Source organism: Anolis sagrei, chromosome 5 (assembly GCF_037176765.1).
Source record: "Anolis sagrei isolate rAnoSag1 chromosome 5, rAnoSag1.mat, whole genome shotgun sequence".
NCBI lineage: Eukaryota > Metazoa > Chordata > Lepidosauria > Squamata > Dactyloidae > Anolis > Anolis sagrei.
Genome location: NC_090025.1, coordinates 178,600,622 through 178,617,003, shown reverse-complemented (window position 1 = coordinate 178,617,003; position 16,382 = coordinate 178,600,622). Strand labels below are relative to the sequence as shown.

Genomic DNA, 16,382 nt, shown 5'->3' with positions numbered 1-16,382 from the left:
AAATGATATTCTCTTCTTTTTTTACTTAGTAGCTAGAATTCACTCCTTATAAATGTCTGAATAATATTGGATAGCATGATCTGTGCTAGTAGCTAGTGGCTGCAATGTGTACACTTACTGAATACCTGTATGTAGAAATTGGTCACAATAAAGCTTTCCATGGGAATGGGGCTGCATGCTCCTGTAATGCAAATGGCTATTGCTGATGGTATCAATGCTGTAGGATTTCCTATGTTGTAAAGTATTTTGCTGAAGAGCCAAACTAAATGTTCCAAAGCAATACTGGGTAGAAGCAGTACTGGGTGGATGACAATGGCAGAGTATCTCTTAGAGCAGTGGTTCTCAACCTGGGGTCCCCAGATGTTTTTGGCCTACAATTCCCAGAAATCCCAACCAGTTTACCAGCTGTTAGGAATTCTGGGAGTGGAAGGCCAAAAACATCTGGGGACCCCAGGTTGAGAACCACTGTCTTAGAGACAAAGGTAGTGGTGCCATAGCTAATGCTTGTTTATACTGCAGGAGAAGATATGATAAACTCTTTTTTGCCCTTTCAAAAAGAAATAATACAAAGTCAGATTAAATGATATCGAAATGATTTCAGGAAAAACCCATAGATATAACAATAATCCAATCTTATTCTCCAACTACAGAGGCAGAAGACGAAAAACTGAAAAATTCTATGCGAAAGTTCAGGACGAAAATTTTCACACAAAACTCCTTGTTAATTATAGGCTACTGACATACAAAAATAAGGAAAAAGAGCAGAATCAAATATTGCAAGAAAATGTGGTCTACAATTAAGAAATGTAATAGGAAAATTTGAACTGATTGAATTTTGCTAGGCCTACAGTTTATTCATTGCAAATATATTTTATAAGCAACCTAAGTTGCACCTGTATATATGAAGAAGACTTCTAAGGATATCAGGTAGCACTACAAAAAAATCAAATGAATTTCTCCAAGAGCAAATCTAATTTGAGCTTTTTCTAGAAGCCAATATGGCTAAATTGAGCCTATAATATTTTGGGCATGTGATAAGAAGACATGACTCACTAGAAAATACAATAATGCTAGCTAAGGTAGAAGGCAGTAGGAAAAGAGAAAGAACACATGATAGGTAGGCAGACTCAAATCAAGGAAGCAATAGCCCTGAATTTGCACATTTTTAGTAGGATTGTTGATAACAAAGTGACTTGGAGGTCTCGCATTCATAGTGTTGCCATAAGTCAATAATAAACCATATTAGTCTGAAACAAAACAAAGGCTTTATACCACAGAATATTATTGAAATGGTAGACTAAGAAGTACATATCCATGATATCCTTGTGGAATTAAGAATTTTCGTTTGCTTCTCTGCAGATATACAAGGACAAACTATTCAAACATAAGCATCCTTAACAGATAGTTATAAGGATATAGGTGCTTTGAGTCCCCTTCGGTGGAGATAAAGCGGGGTATAAATATAATAATAATAATAATAATACAATACACTTTCTACACAAGATGGAGACTAAATACAAATAAATACCCATTATCTGCATATGTCTTATACAAAAGTCCAATTGTAACTGATGATGAAAGTAGACTATCTGTATGAACTTTATTTTTCATTTGAGATCATGTTATTAAAAATAATGGGAATTATGAAAAATCAAATTGAAATCAATTATATCTATTTTATGAATCACAATGAGCTTTTCTAAAGGCAATTGTGATACCAGGCCTTCAATATGTTTCACAGTGCACTAGTAAGCCAACTCTAAAGCTGAAAATCTATGACTATGAGAACACCTGAGAAGATTATCAGTATCTTAACATATGGACACATTGTAGTATAATGTTGCCAAGACTGTCTACTGACACAGATGCCAGATGCAGACACAGCAGGGAATCTGTCAAATCTCCACTTCAGTAAGAGGCCAGAAAATAATGCCCACACACTAAATTACTGTAGATATGCTTGCATATAAGTCAATCTCATATATAAGGTGAGGCCGGGTTTGGAAGACAAAATTATGGATGACCCATGGGTAAACTGAGAGCTATTCTGTGGAGATGGGAAAGTGACAGCAAGTCCTACCCCTTTTCCAGGCTTAGGGACTTTTCTCTACATCCTCATTCTGTCTGTCTGTCTGTCTCTCATACAAAGAAATACAGATAGAAGTTGAAAATCTGCACAAACAACTAGATGAAACTACTCTATGTGACTTCTATTTTATTTATTTTCCATATTAGTATCCCACCTTTTTAACCCCAAAAGAGACTCAAGGTGGCCTTACAACAGGCAGCAATTTGATGCCATACATACATACATGCATGCATAAAATAAACAATAACAATTAAAATCAATAAATTAAAACATGAATTATTAAAACATAAATTAAAATCACGCCTTCCAAAACATAATCCAGGGCCATTCCATTTGTCAATCACACTGATTTGTGTCACTACACCAATTACTTGACAAAAGCTTGGTCCCAGGATTTACAACTCCCAAATGATAAAACCACACCACCAACCACACCAGTATTCAAATTTGGGTATACCATTCATAACAGTAGCAAAAGTACAGTTATGAAGTAGCAAAGAAAATAATGTTATGGTTGGGGGTCACCACAGCATGGGGAACTGTATTAAGGGGTCGAGGCATTAGGAAGGTTGAGAACCACTGATCTAGATCATTAGTTTCACTTTGATTCCCCACCCCACCCCCCTTCCCCCATCCTGGGTCCACTTATATTAATACATTGATTTGATTGCCTGGATGGCCTGGTTCAAAGTTCTGTACCTATCATTTCCTTCCAATTTATTGATTAAACAATGCAATTTCCTATTCCAGTCTTGTTTTGAATGATTGTTCAGATATTTATTTTTTCTTTGATTGATAGTCGTCAATTAAACATTTCAAGAGGTAAGACCACTAGGTTTCTATGTCCCTCCTTGTTTTGTCTTTCCAACCTGAGGCAATTGTGGCATGTATGGCAGATATCATAAATTTTAATATTTCTGTCAATTAGTTGTTCCCCTCCTTTACCTCTATAGTGAAGGACAGAAATCAGGATTTATACCAGTATAGTTTTTGTCCTCTTATTTCCTGTATTACTACTTCGACTTTGTTATAATAGTTTTGGATTTCGATGCAATCTCAACACATATGTGAAAATGTACCAGTCTCCCCACATTTATTACAAATGTTTCCCATAATGTGCGCCAATTGTAAGGGGGTTCTATACCATTTTGAGATTATTTTCATTTGTGTATCCTTGATATTTATTTTTTTTAATGTTATCAACCCAGTACCCAACTAAACTATCATCAAAGTTTGTATCTTGTTTCCAAACCTCTTCTAAATTATATTTTGTCTTACAGGATAAAATGTAGATTAATGCCAGCAAAATCTCAAAATCTTTATGAGGATGGCAGCAGAAAGAGCAAAACAGCATGAATAGTGCAATAAATAAACAAGCTTAACAGAAATATTCTCCAGACAGGTAAATATTCTCCACACAGCTATAATGGGAGTTGCAGTGACCTCTGCTTTGGTAAACATCACTCTCTGACTCAAATGGGAGAACAGATGAACTATGACTCTCCAGCAGCTTTTAAAGTTGTTTCAAATATTTTGATGGGAGAAATTACTGGACAAATGTTAGCGTTTGGACCTTTTCTTTACAAAAATGATCTAGTTGTGATTAAAAACTACACCCCTTCATGTTAGGCCAATGGGATAGGGTGAAACCTGCCCACATTTCAGTCTACATAACATCGTAAAAGAAATTGGTTCAATATTAAATATTTTCCAATTTCTTGTCTGAAACTTTAATTCCAATCCAACCTGGCTAGCAAGAGCACCCAGAAGTAGACAAGCAAAGTGGATGGTGAAAGTGGTAAATGTCCTTAGGGGAAGCTGTCCCATAAGCTGTGCTGCTTGGAGTATGAGATAAAGTAGGGAGAATCATCTGATAAAACAAGATGGGAGTCAGCATGGTTGATTATCTTATTCAAGAAAGCTCAGTTTCTAAGCAAATCTAAGGAAACTGTCACACACTTTACACTATCCCTCACTGTTCCTGCAATATGGGACAGTGACAGAGTTACAATCATGATGACGGACAGCTTCAAAAAGCCATTGGCATGGGGCAATTTTAACACCTTGGCTGTGTGAAGCCATATTTCCAAATGGATGGTATAGCTCTGCCTTTCCCATTGTAAAGTTGTAAAGTGCCAAGTTAAACTCAAATCTGTGCAAGAGAAATACAAATTACAAATGGGGGAGGGGGTGTGCATGAGCTCTTGTCTTGCTCTTGTCCAACCTGGCTAATAAGAGCACCTAGAAGTAGACAGGCCAGGTGGACAGTGAAAATGATAAATGTCCTTATGGGAAGCTGTCCCATAACCTTTTGAAGACACAGTAGCATATAAGATTTACTGGAAAACTGCTCCCTTATACTACAATTTGCTTTTCAGTTATTTCTCATATTTATGCTGAGTTATTATGTAGTTCCTTAGAGATTGAATCTATATACCATACTATCACATTGACAAAATGACAGATCCAAGTGTAACCTGAACTTAGTCCAAGGAAATCCCTAGTGCCTGTGCAGGGAAATCTGTTTAGAGTAAATCTCATTAACCTGATCTTCATTATAAAGGATAGAAACGACCAACCACCGATGATATAAATGCTATAAAACAATTTAATTACATGCGAACTAGCTAATTAGGGCTCCTAATTTCTACATCAGATTACACACTTTACTATACTTTTAAAGAGTACCCTTTGGGTTTTGTTTTTTGTTTTTTTTACTTCAGCTCCACAATCCTTCTGTTATCATTGTAATTATAGCAGGCTTAGAGAATAAATCTCTAGCAGTTTACTTAAACAAATAATTAGAATGAGCAAAGGGAATGAAAGAAATAGAAGGCAGAAAAGCCAATATATCTGCTGGTCAAATTACACAAGAAATTTTTTGGGGTGACCCATATAGCCATCATCTGCTTTACATACTACCTATGCTTATATCTGTTCCTAAAGGTTTTATAAAGCATAACTAAAACATGTTTATACTTTATTAAATCTTTAAAAATAAAGGACTTGGCAGCAAAATTAAAAATCAAAGTATACATAAGCATAGTTTTACAAAGCATTCCTAATTAATATCTTTACAACTTATTTTTTATATGGCTGACAAGTATTTCACAAAGAGTGAGGTAAGAAATTATCAGATTGAATAAATTAATTTTGATCCTGAAAGGGGACAACTACCAGAAAACATTTAACAGAGTACATCCAGCATCATGGTCAGAGCCAATTGAAATATACAGTAAATGTTTAAGAGCAATGAAGAAATATCAGGAATGAGGTATCATATAAAGATTAATAAGGATGGAAGTTAAAAAAAACCCCTTTGTATAATGACACAATATAACTGTCATAGGACTAAGAATATCCTCTAGAATCCCAAGTACGCAGTCTATCCTACAAGATAAAATGGCCAGTGGTATCAAAAGCCAGTGTGAAGTGAAGGAGATGAGGCATGCACTCTCAATTTTTTTTCTAGCAAAGGTGTTCCATAAGAACAAACAGGTTATTCCAATGCTGCTCTCAGGCATGAAGCCAGACTAAAATCCTTCTTGAACTGTCAGCAGCCATTTTCTCAATAACATTGCCCCAAAGTGGAGTACTTGAAATGTTTGGTAGTTATCACACCCTCTATGATCTAGTGCAGGGGTCCTCAAACTTCTTAAACAAAGGGCCAGGTCACAGTCCATCAAACTGTTGGAGGACCGGATTATAATTTGAAAAAAGCATGAATGAATTCCTATGCACACTGCGTGTATCTTATTTGTAGTGCAAAAAACACTTTAAAACAATACAATAATTAAAATGAAGAACAATTTTAACAAATAGAGACTTAGTACTATTTTAATGGGAAGTGTGGGCCTGCTTTTGGCTGATGAGATAGGATTGTTGCTGTTGTGTGCTTTAAAGTCATTTCAGACATAGTTTGACCCTGAGCGAGGGCCAGGTAAATGACCTTGAGGGGCCATATCCAGCCCCCGGGCCTTAGTTTGAGAACCCCTGATCTAGTGTATCCACTTTTAAGGACATGAATAAACTATTACTTCTTTCACATCTACTGGCATCACCGCTTCTCTCCAAGTTACATTAATCATTCTTTCCCACCCTCTACAATTGATCCGACACACAATCTTGATATTAGAAGACATGACATGCAAGTAGGCACTTGGCAAGATTTCCATACTGCCTGAATAAAATAACTGTCAATAATATCATTCAACCTGTTCACACATAATTTCACTGAGTCCCGGATATCGAAATAGCAGCAAATTCTGCATGAATGCATGTGACTTCACAATTTTTTCACATCAAACTTCTGAAGGTTCTCTTTCACACCATGGCACCCAATACTAATAGTCCTTTCACCACTTGAAATTGCTCTGCTAAAGAGAGGATGCAATAAATGCAGTAAGCTTCCTAAGCTGTCAAGAGAGGAGATTCCATCTGAACATGAGGAAGAACTTCCTGACTGTGAGAGCTGTTCAGCAGTGGAACTCTCTGCCCCAGAGTGTGGTGGAGGCTCCTTCTTTGGAAGCTTTTAAACAGAGGCTGGATGGCCATCTGTCAGGGGTGCTTCTTGGCAGGGGGTTGGACTGGATGGCCCATGAGGTCTCTTCCAACTCTATGATTCTATGACTGTCACATGGTAGACATAACACCGCTTCTACATCAGAAAAAGGTGTTAAAAATCACAGAGAAGAAATGTGACAATGGTAGACTCATAGGCCTACGTTTAATCTAAAATATTATTTTTGTTGTGGGTTACGATGATCTTCAGGGATATCTATGCAGGCAGAGGTCACTTTCCTTTTTTGGCCATGTGGGAACTATGTACAAAGGACAACAGAATAGTTAACAAAATTACTGTTTTCTGGACTTTGTTATTTGTGCTGTATGGTCAACATAGCTATTCCTGAATTAGCTTCCTCACATGTAATAAACATTTAACATCTGAAGGTCTGGGAATACCTTTACACTAAGCGGGACTTGGATTTACATGGATGTTTATCATTTTCCTGAACCATTTCTTTAGCAAAATGTAAAATACAACAGTTCGCCCAGGAACATTAACTTCCCAAATGATATAATGAGATTCAAGCAACTGGGAGTAGATGAACTATAAGTTAAATCAATAGAGTAATTTGCCTAAAATTCAATGTGGAACTTTTTATCACCAATTATCCACAAAAAAAAAATCAATTTATCCAACAAAGGTGAGGAGCCTGTGATTCTCCAAATTGGTTAGCATTGAAGCAAGTGTATCTCTAAATCACATTTTTTTCAGTCTCTGTCTCTCATACATACATACACAAACACCCCCCCCCCCCCCCCAATTTAATCATTCTGTTGAAGTCTTTAGATTACTCACCTGGTTTTCTTCCTGCACAACTCGATATTGTTCTTTCCAAATAGTTATTTTAGATGCTTCGTCTTTTCTCAGAGCTCTTTCTTTCTTCAGCTCTGGACTCCAGAAGGTCTTGATACTATTCATGGAAGAACTAAGTTTGCTTTCTTTCACCTCTACATCCTTTCGTAGTAGATCATTTTCCCGCAATACTTCCTTCAACTGTGTCTGCAGGTCCATTATAGTATTGTCCCTTGCCTGGCGTAATGAATGAGGCACTGTGGATGCCATGCTCACAGGAGGAAGATGATGCTCTCCAAATGCAATAGTATCACTGGCAACCCCACTACTAGCAATGTTGGGACTACTGCCCATAGCAGTCATCCTAACACCATAAGGCAGACGCCCCCCAGATCGGCCAAGGGTCATCGTGCTTTTAGGCGTGTCTGAACCAACGTTCTCATGGTCACTTAGATACATAGGACCTGAAGTGGCATAGGCAGCATTTAAGGATTGAATATTTTCCATTGAAAGTGTTTTGCCACTGCCACCCCCAGTACTACTTCCAGAGCTGCCTCCTGTGCTGTTGGTTCGACGATGGCCCAACCGTGGTGATCTTGGCAGTCGTGGTGAACGCCCAGGACTTTGGCTGCTTGGCTCAAGTTTGCCAACTGATCGAGCACTTCCATACATGATTGAATTTGCGATAGAAAATAACTAAGCACAGAAGAGTTCCTATGTTTCTTGACTAGCGTACCACACAGCTTGAGACCAATCACTGTTAAGAGTAGATACAAGCATTAACTTCTGAAGTCATAGCTCCTTGCTTGTCATCATCACCTGTAACAATAACAAAGACAATAAATTAATTTTCTCAACAGTTCATATTTTTGGGTTATTTCCACTGTCTCTTTTCCTATTTATAGAGATTTTTCCCAGACTATAAAGTTGCACTAGGAACTAGAATCTTGTCAATTACCCATTAAGCCTACACAGATTACCTGCAGCCTTGTTTTATGCAATCCAACTCCAGCTCCATAACATGTTCTGGGCTGAAATTATGAAGATATAGGACTTTAGAAATGCCATACAGCTGCAGTTCATACAGTGTGCTCCCCTCCTCCCCACTCCAAGTATGCATGGCGATGACTTCCCCATCACTTTCCTGCTCCTCTCCCGCCCCCCAACTCCTTGACCGCCAAAAGCCTTTTCCCTTGCCTACCTGGCCACCCAAAGCCTTTCCCCCACCCCTCTCTGGCCACCAAAAGCCTTTCCCCTGCTTTCCCGGCTGCCAAAAATCTTTCCCTCCTCCCTTGCCACCATTTTTTTCTTTGCCTGCCTTGACACCAAAAGTCTATTTTCCTTGCTTCCCTTGCCACCCAGATCCACAGTTGGGCCTTACTTGCCTCCAAAACCCTATTTCCCTCCCACCACTTAAGGGGTGCTTTGATTGTGCTTTTCATGCATGGCAGACAACAGTTGGATTGGATGGCCCCTGAAATACTGTTAGAATAGAAAATAATGAAACACGAAAACCCCTAATTCAAAGTTATATGCTAGAAATTCAATAGGTGGCTCCTAGAGCATACTCCCAGTATACATGTATATTTATAGTGCTCTTGTATAGCTTGCTAAAACAATGTCTGAAAAAAGCTAGAAATATTTCAGTATTCTGAAACCATCTTCTCAAGGTGGCATGTCTCACATAATATAACCAGGCTTGTTGTCAACATTCATTCAAATATTTTTAGAGGCTTCCTGATTGCAGCTAAGTCCACATTTGCTTTCAACAAAATGTCTGAAACTGTATCATCATGCGCTAACAATAACATGAACCTGGACAACAATTTTTCTGACTCCATGGAACAGGCACATACTCATTTGTTCTCAGGATATGTACAAAAGTGCTAGTTTAATTATACTACTGTCAACTTGTGCTTGACCACAATCAGCCAAGTCATGTTCAAAGTAGTGCTGTCACTTGAATCTTTCCAGAGGCATTCTTGGTTCTTACTCACTAGTGAAAAAACGGATTTCTGTGGGTGGAGAAATCAAATTGTGTTGTGTAATGGATGAATATGCCTACAAAACAGCCATGCAAAGCAATATGCAAACAAAAATGTAAGACACTAACACAGCAAAAAAAATGCCAACCATTAATGTATGGAAGGTATGAATTCATAGGAAACAAACAATATGAATAATATAATTACAAGGCTTATGACACAAACATTTAGTCAAGTCTGCAAATCCCATCATTTCTTCACAATTGCCATATTGGCTAAGGCTGCTCAGAATTGCAATTCAAGTTTTTGAGGCCTTAACCTAAAAACTTTGCTATTGGTAGTTGGTTTGATCATTATTTTATATTTTGTTATAATGTTGTTGTTCTTATTTTGCTTTGATTTATATTGTTGCTTTACATTTTAATGTTTTAATTGTATTGTTGGGCTTGACCTCATGTAAGCTGCCCTGAATCTTTGGGGAGATGGAAGCAAGGTATAAAAACAAAGTTATTATATTATTATAATCCATAATTAGAATGAGGCACACCAATAGTTATGGCAATCTTTCTGACAAAAAGTAACAAGAAATTATGCCGTTCTTTTTGAGCAAATATGCTAGATATGATGAGGCAGCACAACTCTGCCATTTTGTTTCATTGCTATCCTAATATAATTTTAAAATAAAAGTGGAAAATATGTGACAAATGCTAAGAAAAAAAACATTTAATGAAAGATGTGCAAACTGAAAAATCTAAATGTTCATTATCAAAATGCCAACATCTTACTAAGAGATATACAGGCAGTCGCCAAGTTACGAACAAGATAGGTTCTGTAGGTTTGTTCTTAAGTTGAATGTGTGTGTGTCGGAACAGGTACATTTTTAAGTGTAACTCCAGTCAAATACATAGCTTTGGATAGCACAGGGAAGAGTTAACACCCCTGTAGATTTTTTCCTCCCTTTCTGGTCCTGCAATAATTGTATTTTGAAATATTTGGCTTGTGGAAACAAGGATTGGTGATAAAGCTTTAGTGGAGATACCTTTTCCCATTATAACTCTTTCAGGAGTGAATTTCCCTCTTTTGGGAGTGTATTTTCCCTACTTCCTTTCAGGAGTAGATTTCTCTAACTCCCTGTTGTCCCACCCTCGTTCTTAACTATGAGTCATTTGTAAGTTTAACTGCCTGTATAAAAGAAATTAAGTTACTTTCTAAATCAGAAGTCTTAAATTAAAATGGGTTCAGATAGCTTTCTGCTCCAGGGACCCTCTAGTGACAGCAAACTTCTGCCTCCAAGAAGCCTTTTTGGAAAAAAAAAAAAAGATGTAAAATAGTACAGAGCACCCCTCAACCTTCTTTAAAAGATGAATTGCTACTCTTGAAGGCTTTAAGCAAGAACAGTTGAGGGGAGCAGAAAAAGGGAATCAGAGAAATGTGTAAAAGTGATGGATCATGCGTGGTTCCAAGGCTGGGCTTTACCCACTCCTGTTCTAAAGCGAGAATATTGTAACTCTACTTCACAAAGCTGGCCAGAAATTTTCGTAAGATATCGCTATTGACAGTTACATTACAAACACTTCAAAAAACATTAAAGGCTTCCCAATTTAGTGATTTTAAAAGTATTACTGGAATAATTTTAGGCTCCCATCATCAATTTTCTCACAAAGCTCTTTTCAACTGATCCTATTTAATGATCTTACATTTAAGCAATAAATGCTAAATTCACTGATCTCATCTGATCTTACTAATAAAAGATCAAGTTTCTGCTAATGTTTTGTTCTGCTTTGTAACAAAATAGTATTTAAATCAGTAGTAAATATTTTGTTAAGTATGAAGAAATATTCAAAAGTTTACCAAAAAGAAAAAAAATGAATGCTACACTAGAAAGTGATAAGCCATTGTTACATGTTCATTCTGCATTAAAACAACTACTCCTACATATACAGTATTAAAAAACAACATAAGAAATGGTTATGGTGCAGCAGACAGAATTCTAATGCGCACACTGGTTTTGTCAGTGAGCAAACTCCATGGACCCATCACTTACCCAATTATGTGGCCTTTATATTTATTTATAAAAATTATAATATCTTAGGCACCAGAGAGCAAGTTAACATCCTCTTCTTTGTAGCAGCCCTTCTGGTATTCAAAGGGTACAATCATATCACTCTCCAGTAAAATCAAGCCAAACAAGTCCAAGTACTTCAACTTTTTCCTGGATGTTTAGTTCTCCCTGACTCTTATCATCCTTTTTGCTCTTCTCTGAACCTGGTCTGACTTGTCTACTGTATATTATTCTTAAAATAAAGCACCCAGAACTGACTGTGGTACCCAAGAAAGATGATTATCTAAAAATCTAGTAATGGTTTCCTCTACCCCAACATCTAAATCATTGATTAAAAATATTGAAGAGCATTGGCCCTACAGCACCTCATTTTAAGATCTGAAAATATGAAGGACGGCCACTAGTGACAACTCAATTTTCCAACTAATTACTGAGCTATGTCATATTCTCTCCATCTAATTCTTGTTTTGTTAGTAGCGAACAAAAATATTATGAGGGATCTTATCAAATGCTGTGCTGAAATCCACACAAAGGAATTTCACAGCATTCTCACCATCTATTAAACTAGTGAACAATTAAAAAGATATAGTGATGGTATTGGCAAAAGTGCCCTGAACAAATCTTACCAAGAACATCCCATGATGGGTTTGCCTGAGATTTGCCATAAGTCAGAAGTGACTTGAAGGCACACTTTTTCTCACCACATACAGTGGAAAAACTGGTAATGCTAACTGCTGAAGACACATTCACCAGTACCCAGGAGCCTCTTACATGCAATGGCAAGACAGCCTTTCCATTCTATTGCACCATCATCCTATTGTAACCAGTTCTAAGGGAACCTTATCCTGAATTACCGGAAACTAAAGACACTAAGAAAATTGTGCTTTCTTCCACAAGACTCTCTCAAACCATTTCAGACACAACATATGTGAAAAAAGAGAGCAACTTTAAAAAATGGGGAACTTTGGAGGTCAAGCAGCACTTTCTAGTATCTGTCCTGGAAACTGAAAGTTAAGATTTATATATTGCACTCAAGTTGAAGAATTTCACTTAGTGATAGGAATCAATCACTTTATAATGTTGATAAAGTAATTACTGGATAGCTTATTGTCTGCACAAATAATGATATAACACTACAATTCTTTACATTTTACTAAACATACAGGATTCTTTTGTTTTGTAATGCTCTTATTTCATTCTCTTAATCTAGCTATTTCTTACTTCATTATTTTAACAGCATCTGCTGTACTGTCTGTTCTAACATCACAATTCCAGGTTTCACAACTCCATAAATAAGATTCCCCAAACCTGGTGCCCAGATATGATGGACTACAAATACGACCACCCTTCCTAAAAATGTCCATGCACAGCATGGACACAGCTAATACAAAAAAAAAGAGCAATACTTTTTAAAACGTAAAGCTCAGCACTTTTCCCTAACTGCTCTAACATTCTTTCCTTCAAATCGTTTTTTTCCTTTTGTATGTGTCACTTATATATTATAAATTTAACATGCATCATTCTTTTGCTAGAAATAAAGGTTTGCTGCACACTACCAATTCATTAATAGAACAGGAAAACTGTTCAAGATGTATACAATAAAATTAAATATATGTTCTAAAATTATGTTGACATTAGAGACATATGCTCTAAAGATTTTGGTCATATAGCACATCTGAAGAATTCAAATCTTCAAGTCAGATCTGCGGTGCTGGACAATTAATGAAGAATCATGTAATCAGAGTAGAGGAAGGCATAATCAAGGAATGACTTTCAGGAATAAGCACAGCATAATGAATCAGAGAGGAGTGGCTAAAGGAACGGTAAATGAGTCCTGGAACAGAAGCCCTCCCAAGTGAGATGTAAGGAATTTAGAAGCACAGGATCAACTGTGCATGATACAAGTTTTCATTAAGTACTATATGATCTTTGTATCTGATGGGAATAAGGCCATCAACCCTGTGGGCAACTGAAACTGTGGATAATGAAGCATATATTTTGACTATACTTGGGCCAAAAGGAAATAATCGAATCTGACCAGAGAACTAGGAGGGCAATACTAAATATTAAATACTGAATCTGTGGATAAAGGGATCATACTATATGAAACAATTTACCTATTGCAAACCAATATGGAAAGAGACTGCATCAAAACATGATATAAATTATTTAAAATACATAATTGAGATCATTTTAGTTGTTTTTTTTCCCTTTTTGCTCCATCTAAACCAGGCACAGCCAAACTTGGGCCCTCCAAGTGTTTTGGACTTATTTATATCACATACTTGTATCCTGCCCCTCTCACCCTATAAGGGGACTCAGGGCGACCTTACAGCAATTCCTACCGGCTATTGGGAATTGTGGGAGTCTAAACTATACAAAACTGAATTAAACCCAAGACCAATTTTTGACTGAGGATGGGTTGAGAATGGAGATGAAAATAATATCTTTCTGCAACTAGGAATACGTATTTTTGAAAGCATGATACAGCCCAGTGCACCCAGTTGGGGAATTATGCACTCTAGCTAGCAATAGTTCAAGGCCTCACCACAGCACTTTCCCCAAGGTTACTACCCTGAGATTAAAAAAAAAATCCTAGAAATTACCAAAGCTGACTGTCAAAATCCAAGGCTGCAAATTAATATTTCAGTTAGTTTCACAGCATGACGGCCACCCCATTCCATTAGAAAGAATTACCAGAACAAGGCAGTTTCATAATCCAATCAGAATTAAGGACAAAACGGAATTATGAAAGATAAAACCATTGCACAGCATTCTTCCTCGCCCTATCCACTATCTCAAAGAATATCTAATCAGTAAATGCTCCCCTCCATACCAGCAAGACTGCTTCCTACATGCTTGTCATCCATGTGCCAATTTCATAGAATCACAGAGTTGAAAGAGACCTCATGGGCCTTCCAGTCCAACCCCTGCCAAGGAGCTGGAAAATCGCATTCAAAGCACCCGACAGATGGCCATCCATATGCTTAAAAGCTTCCAAAGAAGTAGCCTCCACCACACTCCAAGGCAGAGAGTTCCACTGCTGAACAACTCTCACTGTTCCGAAGTTCTTCCTAATGTTCATGTGGAATCTCCTTTCCAGTAGCTTGAAGCCATTGTTCCATGTCCTAGTCTCCAGGGCAGCAGAAAACAAGCTTGCTCCCTCCTCACCATGACTTCCTCTCACATATTTGTACATGACCATGATGTCTCCTCTCAGCCTCCTCTTCTGCAGGCTAAACATGACCAGCTCTTTAAGCAGCTCTTCATAAGGCCTGTTCTCCAGATCCCTGATCATTTTAATCACCCTCCCCTGGACACATTCCAGCTTGTCAACATCTCTGGAATTGGACACAGTATTCCAGGTGTGGTCTAACCAAGGCAGAATAGAGGGGTAGCATGACTTTTCCCTGGATCTAGACACTATACTCCTATTTTACAGGCCAAAATCCCTTTGGCTTTTTTTTGCCGCCGCATGACATTGTTGGCTCATGTTATTCACGAGGACTCTAAGATCTTTTTCACACGTACTGCTCTTTCGAGCCAGGTAACCCCCATTCTGTATCTTTACATTTCATTTTTTTCTTCCTAAGTGGAGCATCTTGCATTTGTCACTATTGAACTTCATAACGTTAGTGTTGGCCAATCGTCTCTCTAATTTGTAAGGTATGGGAGGAACATTTATTGAAGCTAAACTCAACACAGCAACTTCTCAGATGTGAACATTCATATGCCCCAAAGTCACTCCACTTTAAATCCAGATGGTGCCTCCTGCAGAATTCTGGGGTTTGTAGTTTAAGGAGGCACCTTTAACAGCCTTACTAAACTACAAACTCCAGAATTCTGCAGGAGGCAGAAATCGGATTTAAAGTGAATTCATTCTCTATTGTGATGATGTAGCTAGAGCAGGCATGGGCAAACTTGATCCCTCCAGGTGTTTTGGACTTCAACTCGAACCATTCCTAATAGCCTCAGGCTCCTTCCTTTTCCCTCTCAGGGAGGCTGTTAGGAATGGTGGGAGTTGAAGTCCAAAACACCTGGAGGGACCAAGTTTGCCCTTATTTATTTATTTAAAAAAATTATATCCCGATCTTCTCTACCTCTGCAGAGGGACTCGGACCGCCTAACAGCAATGATTCAATGCTAAAACTGAAAATCTAAAACATGATACACAACATTAAGTTACCAATTACATATTACATAAATTACATAAAAGCCTTTCGCAAAGATAAAATCGTGTCCAACTCAGTCCGTATGTCCAGTCCATATATTGTGATCAGTACCATTAGGTTCGAATCTGGGGAGAGGCGGATGAGCTCCCTCTATCAGCTCCAGCTCCTCATGTGGGGGCATGAGAGAAGCCTCCCACAAGGATGATAAAAACATCAATTCATCCGGGCGTCCCCTGGGCAACGTCCTTGCAGACGGCCAATTCTCTCACACCAGAAGCAACTTGCAGTTTCTCAAGTCACTCCTGACATGACCAAAAAAAAAAAGTACCATTAGTTGATTGCCGGTGTGAGACATCGTTCCACAAAAGCTTTGTTGCACAGCCAGGTACCACTAGCTTCCTAAAGGTCAGGAGAGAGGGGGCAGATCTAATTTCATTTGGGAGGGAATTCCATAGCCGAGGGGCCACCACAGAAAAGGCCCTGTCTCTGACCAATAGGAGGCATCGTCCCGCCTTTCTCGGCCTCCTGACACATTTCATACCTGCCTTAATGTATGAAAAGCAAGGCATATTCTCACACCAATTGATTGTTAGCGGCAGGCAGAAAGCTCCCATGGTTTCCCAGAATTGAGAATGATTAGACTATAAAAAACAACAACAAAACCCCAGTAAAACAGGTTTGTGCCCCTAAAAGTATTGTGTCTCAATAATGGTTT

At 38.0% G+C, this 16,382-nt stretch overlaps 1 protein-coding gene across 14 annotated transcripts in view; it reads right to left on the bottom strand.

The window, feature by feature from the left end:
• Positions 1-16,382, bottom strand: part of ERC1 (ELKS/RAB6-interacting/CAST family member 1) — a 167,247-nt gene that overhangs the window by 150,273 nt on the left and 592 nt on the right. For 13 of the 14 annotated variants that reach the window (XM_067469264.1, XM_067469265.1, XM_060776717.2 and 10 more), the window contains exon 2: positions 7,452-8,267. In XM_067469264.1, coding sequence (XP_067325365.1) covers positions 7,452-8,120 — 669 coding nt within the window. In that variant the 5' untranslated portion in view covers positions 8,121-8,267. Of the gene's footprint in view, positions 1-7,451; positions 8,268-8,428; positions 8,480-16,382 lie in introns of all 14 variants that reach the window. The other variant, XM_067469263.1, reaches the window with a different exon arrangement.